Below are 14,680 nucleotides of genomic sequence, written 5' to 3'. Positions count from 1 at the left end.
CGAACATCATGGTCCATGGAACTCCAGTCTGATCTCGTCCGTCAACCTGTCCATCACCATTGCAAACAGGAAAGGGCTCAGAGTCGATCCTTGGTGCAATCCCACTTTAACCTTAAACCGGTCCGTCATTCCTACCGCACACCTCACCGCTGTCACACTGTCCTCATACATATCCTGCACGATCCTCACATACTTCTCCACCACTCCCGACTTCCTCATACAATGCCACAACTCCTCTCTTGGCACCCTATCATAAGCTTTCTCTAAATCCACAAACACACAATGTAACTCTTTCTGGCCTTCCCTATACTTCTCCATCAACATTCTCAAAGCAAACATCGCATCAGTGGTGCTCTTTCCTGGCATAAACCCATATTGCTGCTCACAGATCGTCACCTCTCCTCTCAACCGAGCTTCCACTACTCTTTCCCACAACTTCATGGTGTGGCTTAACAACTTTATCCCTCTGTAATTTCCACAGCTCTGCACATCACCCTTATTCTTGAAAATCGGAATCAGTACACTTAATCTCCACTCCTCCGGCATCCTCTCACTTTCCAAGACTTTATTAAACAATCTGGTTAACAACCCCACTGCCATCTCTCCTAAGCACTTCCATGCCTCCACTGGTATACCATCTGGGCCAACCGCCTTTCCACTTTTCATCTTCTTCATAGCAGTCCTCACTTCATCCTTACTGATCCACCCCACTTCCAGATTCACTATCTCCACCTCTTCCAACCTTCTCTCTCTCTCATTTTCTTCATTCATCAGCTCCTCAAAGTACTCCATCCACCTTCTCAACACACTCTCCTCGCTCGTCAGCACATTCCCATTTGCGTCCTTTATCACCCTAACCTGCAGCACATCCTTCCCAGCTCGGTCCCTCTGTCTTGCCAATCGGTATAAATCCTTTTCCCCTTCTTTTGTATCCAGCTTCTCATACAGCTCGTCATATGCCTTTTCCTTGGCATTTGCCACCTCTCTTTTTGCTTTTCGACGCCACTCCTTATACTCCTGCCGACTTTCTTCATCTCTCTGACTATCCCACTTCTTTTTAGCCAACCCCTTCTTCCTTATACTTTCCTGTACTTCCTCATTCCACCACCAAGTCTCCTTATCTTCCTTCCTCTGTCCAGATGTCACACCAAGTACCTTCCGAGCTATCTCCCTCACAACTTCTGCTGTCGTTGCCCAATCATCCCACCCATCTTTACCACCATCCAGCGCCTGTCTCACCTCCTCCCTAAATTTCACGCAACAGTCTTCCTCCTTCAGCTTCCACCATCTGGTCCTTGGTTCAGCCCTCACTCTCTTCCTCAACCTCACCTCGAAAGTCATCCTACAGACCACCAATCGATGCTGTCGAGCTACACTCTCCCCTGCCACAACCTTACAGTCACTAATCTCTTTCAGGTTGCATCTCCTACTTAAGATGTAATCCACCTGTGTGCACTTTCCTCCACTCTTGTATGTCACCCTGTGTTCCTCCTTCTTCTTGAAATACGTGTTTACCACTGCCATTTCCATTCTTTTGCAAACTCTACCACCATTTGCCCTTCCACATTTCTCTTGTTGAGACCGTACCTCCCCATCACCTCCTCATCCTCTTTATTCCCTTCCCCAACATGTCCATTAAGAAATCTGCTCCAATCACCACTCTTTCATCCTTGGATACACTCTCCACCACTTCATCTAACTCGCTCCAGAAATCTTCTTTATATTCCATCTCACACCCCATATGTGGGGCATATGCACTGATGACATTCATCATCACCCCTTCAATTTCCAACTTCACACTCATCACTCGGTCAGACACCCTCCTCACCTCCAATACCCTCTTGACATGATCTTCCTTCAGGATTATCCCGACACCATTTCTCCTCCCATCCACACCATGGTAGAACAGTTTGAAACCACCTCCAATGCTCCTCGCCTTACTCCCCATCCACTTGGTCTCTTGTACACACAGTATGTCCACCTTTCTTCTCTCCATCATATCAGCCAACTCTGGCCCTTTGCCAGTCATCGTCCCAACATTCAGAGTTCCAACTCTCACCTCCACACTTCTACCCTCCCCCTTCTCCCACTGCCTCCGGGCTCGCCTTCCCCGTCTCCTTCTCCTCCTTCCCCCAGCAGTAGCACAATTTCCACTGGTACCCTGCTGACCACCGGTACCGGTGGCGGTCGTTGGTAACCCGGGCCTCGACCGATCCGGTATGGAAATTCGTTTTGTTGTCCGCATAATGATTTGGCATAGGGTTTTTACGCCGGATGCCCTTCCTGACGCAACCCTGGTCGCCTCTTACGACACACAGGGATATGGTACACACCTATTCTAACGGGGGCAAACAGCGGGCCCAGTACAACTGGTGCTCATTTCGCCGACCTCGGAAGGATGGCAGGCTGAGTCAACCCCCTGGTGTTTTCGACTTGGTTTATATATATTTATATATATATATATATATATTTATATATATCCACATTATATAAATACATATATATATATATATATATATATATATATATATATATATATATATATATATATATATATATATATACATACATACATATATTAATTCAGTGTCCCAACGGGGCTTGAACTCAGGACCTCTTGGGTCCCAAGCCACTGCCCTTACCACTGCGCCAACACCAGGCTCAGCCGAATTACAAAATCTAAGGTCCAGAATTGAACTTTGCAGCAGTTCCAACTGCGAGAAAAGTGTTCGTTTGTCCAATTTGGACATGTTTGATATTTCAGGCGTCTCCGGGAGGTGTGTGTTTCACATGATGGGTCGGTGATCACGAATCACTTGTCAGCTCACCACCTCCTTGGGAAAGGCACTGTGAGATCGTCCAAGGGTTGGTGCACAAACATCGACGTACGCCCTGTCTGCGAAACACCAGGATGGTAGTTTATCGCCGAGTCAAGATTCAATCTCACGATGGACAGTCTTTTACACTGACAGCTCCATCACAGAGGAAGAATCAGTAAACCAATAAGAGGTAGATTTAATCAGATTGCACACCAAGATGTTCAGTGTCGTTAACATTGTCACATTGGTGTATCATGGTTCTTCTACACTCACTGACCCAATCACAGGAGATGTTTTTTGTATGGGAGAGTCATCCTGTGCATTGGTGATGATATTGTTACGGATTTCAGAATCCGGTCTGATGAATGCATCCACACATCCAGGTCCTCAGACAGTTGATTCCTTAAATGTATGTTCAGATGAGCCCTATCCCCATGTTTAATGGGATTTTAAATGTGATGCGTTGAGAAGGGTAAAGAATAGATCCCCTCTCTTATGGGAATTTTTTTTTCTTTATGACTGACACGTTCACACATATTTCATCGCGAGCTCTAACACCCGCCCTTATTTTTCCTCCAACGTTTATGCACGTATTTCTTTTGAGAGCGCCGATGCCTGACTTTTTTGAGAGCGCACGGGTCGTCATGGTAACCATGCGCAAGTGGGGCGGGGTGAGCTGGGGGGGAACTCTGCACGTGCTGAGACGGGACGCAGATATAAAATGAATTGGAGGTCCTTTCTGAGGCCAGAGAAGTAAGAGGAGGGAGAAGAGAATGAGAAAGAAAGCCAGAGAGGAAAAGGAGGAGAGAAGCGAGCAAGACATGGGGAAGTGAGCCGAGAAAGAAGTGAGAGTTGAAGCACGCGAGGGAAGAAGTAAGCAAGCGAGCGTGTGGGTGTCTGACCAGCGCCAACAACGAGACAATTAGTCTTTCCCTGTGCTTGAGCAAGTGAGCGTGCGGTGTGCATGTGGGTGAGAGCAGCGCCGACAACGAGTGAGGCATGGGTCGGTCACCGTGTGAGGCGCGGGTCATTCACCGACGGACCGTGTGGTCAATGGATGTCACCAGTTTCATGAAGTGTGAGGAGCTGCCCGTGACACAGCACCAAGGTCTAAACCCGCGAAAGATGATCCAGGTGCCCTCGCAGACGTCGACCGGCATTCAAGGCTGTTCACGAGACGGTGCACGGCAAGGCTGGGTACTGTCGACGGACATGACACGCACGCACACATTTCAGGACGTTTTCACTTCACGGATAACTACTCTGGTGAGCGAGACAAATCTTCTCCCCCCGGCCCCTGAATGATCTGCTGGGTACACTTGTCTGTGTTTAGCCGTAAGTCAACCCCCGATAAGCATGGTTCTAAAACAACCCACCGTACCACAATGTTAATTGTGATCAGTGGTTCCAGGTTCGGCTCTCCCGAGGACAACCGGGGATTTATACTCTTGAGTGACAAGGTAGTGTCTCGGTATCCGTGGCCGCAACAATATCAATGTCTATTTATCCAAGTTGTTTCACCCTCACTTTGCTTTGGGGAATCCATTCAAAGGGAAGTTTTACTCGAACCAAGCTTGCATTTCTATGGTTAAAAACAAATAATCAAATTACATTCACCTTTCCACCCAAGTCTTTCGATGAACCGGCTGACCACCCCATCCCCTGATGCCTGACTGAATGGACTGAGAAAGGGATTTGTAATCTGTTCACAAAGCTGGCAATAACTCGTGTGCTCTTCACAGAAGACACCATCTTCCATACTCTCTTCATCTCATTCCTCCCTCCAGGTCTTCAAGACAGCTGTTCACCAACATCTCAAGTCATCCCCCGTCCAATACCATGATCTTTTCTCCACCCATTAAACCACCTCACACCCCTCTCCCAAAATCTTGTTTCTGTCTCCATGTCGTCCACCCTGTGCGCTCTCCCAAACCCCTCATCGTGACCTGCATCCCTTGTTTGTCCGTTTCCGTCGACCTTCTCCCTCCGTCTTGCTGTTGGTTCCCTTTGTTATGTTTGTCCTCATCTGTTTTGAGCCGGAGCCCTTCCATGAGCCTCGACCGAGTACTGGCGTCTTCAAAAGATAAAATTTCCTTCGATACCGAATTTATTTGTGTTCCCGCCATTTTCTGCTGACAGTCCCTTTCAACTGATTAATATTTTTGTAGCTCAGATTGGCTTCTGAGTTTTAATATTAATGTCATTATTACTCAGAATTTTAATGGTTTGGTAGTTTTTTTTTCCCCGTAACAAGATCAATTGATGAGTTTTCCTGTTTCGTCGGTCACACGGCCGGGCGGCGCGAATCTGCCGCTGAGAAGCCGTGATTTTATCGTGATCACGTGATTTGTTTTTTTCCTGAATACCTCAGGTTCTCCCCTCGTTTTCCTCACAGTTTCCTGTCGTCAGGACGATACACGATGAACCGAGATCTCTCCGGTGAAGATGACAAAGCGAACACCCCGGGATCCACGAACGGCTTCGATGGAGGAAACACGGTAGATCCCGGAGTCCGTCCCTCACACAGCGGGTCCATGGTCGGTTCACCCGAGGATGAGGAGTCCGGACCCGGTACGTGACGTTCTCTCCGTAACGAGATCTTGTGGTTCATGACAGTTTCCTTTGAACGGATTGTTTGTGTTTCAGATGGTGTTGTGAAGGTGAAGCTCGAGTCCGAGTCCGTCGATGATTCGTTCCCTCCACACGAAGGTTTGAACCACAAACTCATTCCCTCCACCATAGTTCGGGCTGATATGGAATTCCGTAGGATTTTTGTGCTGAAATAGATTTTTTTTGTGGGTTTGAAACCATTTTGGACCAAAGTAACAGGAAATTTTCGGGTCCAAATTTTTCGGCTCCAGGAACCCTTTTTTTCGGGCCCTTTTCAAAATGGCCGTCATCAAACAGGTCCGGGCTCATACCTCAGTCATTAATTGATGGATTGTAATGATTTTTGTGTCTAATTGGGGGTTTTTCAGGGTGCTGAGTCCAATTATGAGGGTTCCAGATTGATTTGTGGTAGGAGGCAATGTTATTTTGGCAAGGTCAAGGCTACAACTGCAAAAAAAAACTCAACACAAACCACTTTGTGGTGAAGTTTCAGCTTCCTCATAGCCACAAAACTATACAATGACTAGAATACTAAATATCAAATACTGGTACAAGCACTCAATGTCTACCGTGGGAATAGACACCAATAAACAAGATTCCTCCTGACTTGTAAGAATTTCTCATGGAAAACAAAACGAACTCCGAAACACGAACTGCTTTCCAGCAACGTGAAGAATGATCTCATAGGCTTAAAGCTATACAAGCACAGTAATATTTAATATTAAATATTAATACAAGTACTAAATGTTTCTGGTATAAAAAGAAGTAGACACCAATATGGAAGATTACTCCACATGCTCTAAGATTATTAGATTATTGGACTATCTACACAGACTAGTCTGGGCTTGTTAGATTTTATCAATGATGGCATCAAACTTCATCATCATGATGGCCAGGGCATTAATGATGTGGTACTCCATGCCCCTCTTGAATGCCTTGCCACCATAAATTCCTCTGAGTGCTGCAGAAGAGTAGATACCGCTCTCTACAGCACAGCTATCAACACCGCTGCCCTCAACTGTCTTTCCCAGGGCATGCAGTGAGGCAAATGCAACATGTAAGATACCAGTCCTCGAGACCCAGTTCTGGTTGCCAACAGACTCTTGAATCTGGATTGCACGATTATACAAATCAAGGTCAACTGTTATGAGTGTGCGTCTCTCGGGACCCACAATGACGGCAGATATGTTTTGTGTGTCTCAAAACAATGTATAGTGTGGCATAGTCAGTGGGAGAAGTCTTGAAGAGGGGTGCAATAACCTGAGAGTTTGTTTGCTTGACATCAACATGTCCTTGTGTGGATAACAAGAGAGATTGTGTTGCTGCCCACGTTGGCATCACATCTTGTTTCTCAAGCTTTTCCTTTTTGCCAGCTCCATTTCGCACTTGTAGGATTGAACCCAAAGCAGTTGTATTTTCCAGACATGGAGCAGAGGATTCAGTAGAGTCAGCAGGTGATAATGGAAACAGAGATAGGCCGGGCACTTCAATTTGGCCTTGCACTTCACCTTGGCCTAGGTCCTCCATGTGACCTTCAGAAGTTTCCTGAAATGTTGATGCTTCTCTAGTTACATCTGATAAACCAGCAACCTGTGGTTGGAGTATTTCATTAGCCAGGTAGTTTGTGAGTGCCCATGTGTGGGTATAGTGTTTGTACTTGGGTAACAGTTGGTCTCTTTGGCCAATCTTGTACTCCCCAAAATGGATTGGTTTCAGCTGTATGGTCAGCTCATCAAGATAATTGATCTTAACTTTCAGAGGGTCAGAAGGGACCTTGTCTGGGATTACTAGAGGGGTGTTGATCGGTTCAGCATTCTTATCCTCGCTCTGATTAAGGACAACAAGTGTTCCATGGAATGTATTCTGTCCATAGGGAGTATCTTCCAGAAGATCGATGTTGTCGACCGCAAACCAGACATTCACACCCTTCTTCACAAAGTCAGGGAGACAGAAACCTCCAGTCTCTTGCATTCTCATCAGCACAGCATGCTCAATTCACTTTTCAATGTTGAGTATGTGCTGATCGTCACTGCCAACATACACAGTTGTGAGATTGGTCATAAGACTTTTGTCACGCACTCGGGAATGAACAGACAGTGGCAGTCCAATTGACAGGGGCGTTTCTACTCCATCACGCCTGAATCCTCCATCATTCTTGGGTTTATGCTTGACTTGACTGTCACTTCTTGTATCTTGCATCAGGAATTGACATGCAACATCAACAGTTTTTTGCACTTCAACATCTCTCTTACCAGTGACTCTTTTAATATGAGGTCCAAATAAGAGTTGGTTGAGAAAGAATTGCAACATTGGGGGATTTTTGAAATTTCTCAAATCACACTGAATTTCCAATGTCGATGACTGATGATCTCATCCCTGAGTCCATTAGCCAAGCTAACAAAAGCATTGACTGAAGTATTCTGTGCTGCTGCATGTTCAACTGCCTGGCTGACTGATTTTGATAAAATCACTTTTTCGTTTTCATTTTTACGAACAGATTTTACAAACTTGACATTGGGAAGATATTCTTGAATCAACTCTTTTTAGGTACTTTTTATGGTTGCCACAATAAAGCTGTTCTATGTGATACTCTTCAAGAATTGATACATACTCATTGTTGATGTCATTCATACTCGGTACAATACCACCAACAGAGAGTGAGGCTTTGACTGATAAGAGCAACAGTTCATCACAAATCTCCCGAGTAATCTTATCCTTACTGACACTGTCTGAGAATGTCCGTTGAGCATATCGTAAGCATTTTTTTATGATAATACTTTTCCTGGGCAGCAGCATCCCCCGACTGTTCCAAGCCAGAGAAACATACCCTGATGGTGTCATCCTTAGTGTTGCTCTTGATATCAAGCAGAGTTTGACCCATAGGGTCACTCAGAACACGATGGAACTCTTGTGAGTCAGATGGTGTACAAAACTTGCAGGGAGAAAATATACATTTCACCTCTTTTTTGCACAGTTTGAAAACGCCTCTGACGGGTCTCTTCTTGGGATTTCCCAGGACGGCCAGGGCCTCTTTTTGATGAAAAATTAGCGAGAGAGAGAGAGAGATTCCTCATGATCCAGCTTCCTCTTTGTAACTCCTTCTGAATGGTCTTTGTTCACAATTGGCTAGCGGCACTCACTATGATATCGAACATTCTCTCGCTGAAATTCATCTAAACTACACAAACGACCTACAAGTGGCTTGAGCTCATTCTCTCCCAATAATACACGCTCTCTGCAACATGCCAATAAGTCAGTAATTTTGTTGACACCAGGTTTCTTGACCAGTTTCTTCTGTGATGATTCACCTGCTAGGCATACAATGCAGCGATTCAAGAGGTCTTGAGACATTGTATATGATACTGCACTGTTACATACTCAGTATTCTGATCCAACATCTGAAACATAAGAAAAATGTGTCACCATAAATTCAACTTGATGTGTACACAATTTAATTACCAAAACGTGCATCTAGTAACATTATAAACTAGATTTGACTATGACATTCATGCATGATCCAAACATCATAGTTGACTATATATAATGTGAGTCATCTTGCTAAATGATTATCTTGATGCTGATAATTAAATGTATAATATGTATCTACTAATTATGCTGAAAATTTACTCTGGAACTGAAGCGCCACAACACCATTTTATGTCAGCTATATGCTTATGCCCCCCTCTTCCCTACATAACCTTGACCCTAACCAAATGAATTTTACCTTTAATAGGTCTGATACCCTCATAATTGGACTCAGCACCCTGAAAAACCCCCGATTAGACACAAAAATCATTAAAATCCATCAATTAGTTACTGAGATATGATCCGAGACCTGTTTGATGGTGGCCATTTTGAAAAGGGCCCGAAAAAACGGGTTCCGGGATGCAAAAAATTTGGACCCTAAAATTTTCTGTAACTATGGTCCAAAATGGTATCAAACCCACAAAAAAAATCAATTTTAGCACAAAAATCCTACGGGACATGTTTTTCGTACATATCAGCCCGCACTATCACCGAAGGTGTGAAGGATCACGATATCTCAACAAGTTGTGGACGGATTCGGATGAACCTTGGTGGACACGTTGGTTGCGTTTGTGTAGTAAATACCTGCCATTGTTAATTGAATCACCTTGTTGTCCTTTTTGAATGAATGTGATTGTTAAACTGTTAAACGTACCTGACAAGCTTGTGCTTTTGTCCTTGTTGTATTTTCCAGATCTTGTTGTGAAAATGAAGATCAAATCTGAGTTTGTGGATGAATCGCCCTCTCAAGACAAAGGTCTGAACCTCATCAACCTTGTAGTTGTACCATTTACAAACGATTAATGTACATTGTACGGAGGTTGTTCTCCAGACAGACGTTGTACTTGCCTTCATGCCGTGTAGATACTCGAACACCAAGCTCGTTAAGAAACCGAATTTGTTTTGATCGTCGAGACGTTCACGGAGACCTTGCACGTGGCCGACGGGTGTGATGGAGTCGATCTGTCACCAACATGCACTCACATCCATGAAAATACCGAGTATCAGTACACTGAACGGATCAGAACACAACAGAACAAAAGGAACGGCAGAGAGAGGGGGGAAACACCAACAGCAGAGCCGAAGGCCAAGACAGAGGGCGGCGAACAAAAAATGGGTGTGGGGAGGAATTAGGTGGACAAGGTGGATACAGAAGGAAACTCTCAGGAGGGAACCTTGAAATTTGGAAGGATGGGGTGGGGTGGGGTTAATGAGGGCAGAAAAGATCATGGTTTTGGATGGGGGATGATTTGAGATGGTGCGCAACAGCTGTCTTCAAAACCCGGAAGGAAGAAGGAGATTGAAGAGAATGTGGAAGTTGGTTGCACAGGCAGGGAACAAAGAGGAACAAATGAGTGGAGGTGAGCAGCAATCCTGGATTTAGGCAGTTCCACCAGAAGGTCAGGCTGGATTAGATCTGTGACTTGCTGCAGGTACCATGACAACCTGTAATAACCTGTTTCATGGTCGGGTTGTCATTGACTAAACTGTCCCACAAGGTTTTCTGGTGAGAGTTCCCTGAAGATATCTCCTGCTCGAAGCGTGAGCGGTCGATGAAGTCATCATCAAAAACAAGATCGTCTCCCCCCACCAGGTGTCCTGGTGAGGAGGGTGTATGATATGGACACTCAGCAGAATTAAAAACAAAACCTGTCAAAGGGCAGAGGAGTTCCTTGTGAGCCAAGGGCCATCCATTTCTCGTACCCAACTGTCTGCGGACGTCCTCCTGCAGTTGAGTTACTTTTTTCGGAGGTTTGTGGCAAGATTTGCACTCCGGACACCGTAAAACCCTTCACCTTGCAAAACCGACAAATGCAAAGCAATAGAGAGTGCCTCTGATGCTGCTGCTCTTCACAGGGCAACTCGCCAGATGATGGGATTGGGGCAAAGCCTTTGGGACCCCCCACTCCTTGATGATAGAAGGAAAAGCCTGGGTGTGTGGATGTGTGGATGTGTGGATGTGTGGATGTGTGGATGTGTGTGTGGATGTGTGTGTGGATGTGTGTGTGTGTGTGTGTGTGTGTGTGTGTGTGTGTGTGTGTGTGTGTGTGTGTGTGTGTGTGTGTGTGTGTGTGTGTGTGTGTGTGTGTGTGTGTGTGTGTGTGTGTGTGTGTGTGTGTGTTTATATATATATATATCTCTCTCTCTCTTTCCTTGTCTTTCTCGCTCTCATTTTACTCCTTCTTCATTCTTTATTTCTTTCCTTTCTTTCGTCTCCTCTCTTCCCATCGCTCAAATTTTTTGATCCAATTGGAGTACAATGTGTTTTCTGTGTTAAATGTTTCATTCCAAAAGGGATTTATTGATCCTCTTTGTGAATTGCCATTGCAGAGAAACAAATGAAAAAGGATTCTTGTTCCAAGTGTTTCCCGTTGATCGACACTGAAGTTCCCTTCAATCATCACGTGACACGGACTCTTTGTCAGGACGTTGATATAAGCAGTGGTGTGTCCAGCAACAACAAGAAGAACAGTTCTCTCAACATCCCGAAAGAGAACGTCGAAGGAAGTGATAAACTATACAGGTGTTCTCTGTGTTTGAAAGAATTTAATCGTTCATCAAATTTAAATCATCATCAAAAAATACATACAGGTGTGAAACCCCACAAATGTTCAAGGTGCAGTAAGGCCTTTAGTGTATCATCAAATTTATATAAACATCAAAAAATACATACAGGTGTGAAACCCTTCAAGTGCTCTTTGTGTTTGAAGGCCTTTAGTCAATCATCACATTTAAATCAACATCAAAAAATACATACAGGTATGAAGTCCTACAAGTGTTCAACGTGCAGTAAGGCCTTTCGTCAAGCATCGAGTTTATATCAACATCAAAAAATACATTCAGGTGTGAAGTCCCACAAATGTTCAACGTGCAGTAAGACCTTTACTCAATCATCAGGTTTATATCAACATCAAAAAATACATGCAGATGTGAAGTCCCACAAGTGTTGTGTGTGTGTAAAGGCCTTTCGTTCATCATCAAATTTGTATCAACATCAAAAAATACATTCAGGTGTGAAGTCCCACAAATGTTCAACGTGCAGTAAGGCCTTTACTCAATCATCAGGCTTAAATCAACATCAAAAAATCCATTCAGGTGTGAAGTCCCACAAGTGTTCTGTGTGTATGAAGGCCTTTAGTCAATCATCACATTTAAATGAACATCAAAAAATACATACAGGTGTGAAACCCCATAAGTGTTCAACGTGCAGTAAAGCCTTTACTCAATCATCAGGTTTAAACAAACATCAAAAAATACATACAGGTGTGAAACCCTACAAGTGTTCAACGTGCAGTAAGGCCTTTACTCAATCATCAGGTTTAAACAAACATCAAAAAATACATTCAGATGTGAAGTCCTGAAAGTGCTCGACATGCAGTAAGGCCTTCACTCAGTTCTCAACTTTACAGAAACATCAAAGAATCCCAATGAAAGTTAAACCATACAAATGTTCTGAGTGAAACGTACTGTAAGCAGACATTGAACTCGTGTACAAAATTGAGAAGGACAACATTCCTGAAGGAGTTGTGAGTTACAGTGACTTTGGCCAAAATAATGATGATATGATTTTCAATGATCAAAATCTTACACTAAACCCAGAATTGTGAAAAGATTATGCAAAAGGTCGAGAAATGGAACACTTGGACTCGACACATGCACTAAATGCACGTTGTTATGTAAAACAAGTGAAATTTGTTTTCATTCATCTTTGTTTTGTTTATTAAATTGTTTTTCAATTCATCAATGATTCTTGTGATTGATAAAGGATTCTTGCATGGAAGCACGAGTTGTCCAAGTTTGAAGTGGTTCCTCTGCACCAAGCTGTGTTCCATTGGTGGGTATCTTTCTATTTCTGGACCAAGCAACCAACCAACACAGGTCATTGCTCTGTCCCAAAGTGTGTAAAAACACCACCCAGATCCAAGTCCTTCGGAAAGAAACTCCTTCCTTTCCCGCTCAGAGGCAAACACCACCCGGAGGCAAGCCGTTCGGAGCGAAATTCCTCTTCCCGTTAACAAGATTTCAGGTCCACTGGATGAAAATTGACAATTTTATTCAAACGACCTTTTCTGATCTTTGACCTGAAAACCAGAAGAAAAACAAACAAACAAGTGTAAGTGAGCGCCGTCGGATTTTCGTTTTTGACAAAATGCGGATCACTGTGGTCTCATCGCCAGTGATCACTGTGTTGAAGAAGTTGGGATCGCTGTTCACAGTCTCCAGCATGTCCTGTGCGATCTCCAAACAGAGTTGCTTCTGTTCGATCGTTAGCAGCTTTGGCACGAACTTCGCTGAGAGTCTCCTTAAGTCCAAATCCTCAGTCACAATGGAATGAACGGATCCAATGCTGACGCCCGCCTCGTCTGCAAGTTCTCTGATCATGATTCGACCATCCTGCATCAGCAGGGTCCTCACTTGGTCAATGACGGTCTAATTTCGGGATGTTGAGGGCTTACCAGAACGTGCTTCACTTTCCACTGATGTGCGACCATCTTTGAAGCGGTTGTTCCACTCTTTTATCTGTTTGGTGCCCATTGCTTCGTTCCCGAAGGCCTGTTGAATCTTGCGGATCGTTTCGACTTGGGAATCGCCAAGCTTTACGCAAAATTTGATGCAGTAGCGTTGTTCAAGTTTTTCTGTCATTTTGTCAAAAACGAAAATCTGACAGCACTCACTTACACTTCCTCACTCATCGACGGTCTGTCGGCGACTGACAGCTTCTGCAGGCGGGAAAATATTGATGCATACGGATTAGGATCACCTACATACGTGCACCAAACCACGCCTCCCTAGCTTCATTTGTTTACGCACGAAAAATTAAGGTTGGATACTGTTTGAACACACCTCGTATAAACGTACATATATACAGATATACAGTATACATATGCATATATATATATATATATATATATATATATATATATATATATATATATATATATATATACACATGCATATATATTATCCCTGTGCCGTAAGAGGCGACCAGGGTTGCGTCAGGAATGGCATCCGGTGTAAAACATGTGCCAAATCACTATGCGGATCATGCGGATGATCCGCTGTGGCGACCCCTAACGGGAGCAGCCGAAAGAAGAAGAAGATACACATGCATATATATATATATATATATATATATATATATATATATATATATATATATATATATATATATATATGTATATATATATATATATATATATATATATATATATATATATATATATATATATATGTGTAGTTGAAACAAACTTTTAAAAATCAATTTGTGCTCAAAAACAATGCAACACACATTTATCATTAATAAATGTCAGACAGACTGCACTAATTCAAGCACCAATAATAGAAAATCTCCTGACTGGTAGGGGTGGGGGGGGGTACAATGGGGACATTTTTCCCCACTCAGGGATGGCCAAGGAGGTCCCTCTCCCCATCCCTCCCATCAAATTGCACCTTGGTTCACTCTGTCTGTCAACAGGAGTCAGTCTATGATTACAATGCTTGGATGAAGGACACAACTGCTCTGCAGATCTTGCCATGCTGTATAACCCCCCGGGGATCTTTGACTGGTCGAGGGTTAAACATGACCATCACCGCCGCGCCTCAGCAGATTGTGCCATTTCCTGTGTGTTTTATATTTTACGGCGATGGCCCCGCTTCACACAAGAGCAACAAACGCTTCATTGGCTTGACCTGTGACCTCCTGAGCCAGAGTGGGAGGACAGTCA

The 14,680-nt window shown here is 43.9% G+C and overlaps 1 protein-coding gene across 1 annotated transcript; it reads left to right on the top strand.

The window, feature by feature from the left end:
- Nucleotides 1–5,065: 5,065 nt before the first annotated feature.
- On the top strand, nucleotides 5,066–12,727 carry LOC147032868 (uncharacterized). The gene is made up of 4 exons (XM_085870811.1): nucleotides 5,066–5,390; nucleotides 5,466–5,528; nucleotides 9,649–9,711; nucleotides 11,286–12,727. The coding sequence occupies exons 1-4, from the start codon at nucleotides 5,240–5,242 to the stop codon at nucleotides 12,314–12,316; spliced, it is 1,308 nt and encodes a 435-aa protein (XP_085726937.1). The 5' UTR covers nucleotides 5,066–5,239; the 3' UTR covers nucleotides 12,317–12,727.
- Nucleotides 12,728–14,680: the final 1,953 nt, after the last annotated feature.

This window comes from Eptatretus burgeri, chromosome 2 (genome assembly GCF_056783735.1).
Source record: "Eptatretus burgeri isolate ZD-2024b chromosome 2, Ebu_testis_v1, whole genome shotgun sequence".
Taxonomy (NCBI): domain Eukaryota; kingdom Metazoa; phylum Chordata; class Myxini; order Myxiniformes; family Myxinidae; genus Eptatretus; species Eptatretus burgeri.
This window is presented reverse-complemented; position numbering and strand designations above follow the sequence as displayed.

Excerpts from the sequence above, each read along its gene's own strand:
- LOC147032868 (XM_085870811.1), top strand. The coding sequence starts at position 5,240 with ATGAACCGAGATCTCTCCGGTGAAGATGACAAAGCGAACACCCCGGGA. Across the intron at positions 5,529-9,648 it reads TTCGTTCCCTCCACACGAAG|ATCTTGTTGTGAAAATGAAG; the intron begins GTTTGAACCACA and ends TGTATTTTCCAG. Across the intron at positions 9,712-11,285 it reads ATCGCCCTCTCAAGACAAAG|AGAAACAAATGAAAAAGGAT; the intron begins GTCTGAACCTCA and ends TTGCCATTGCAG.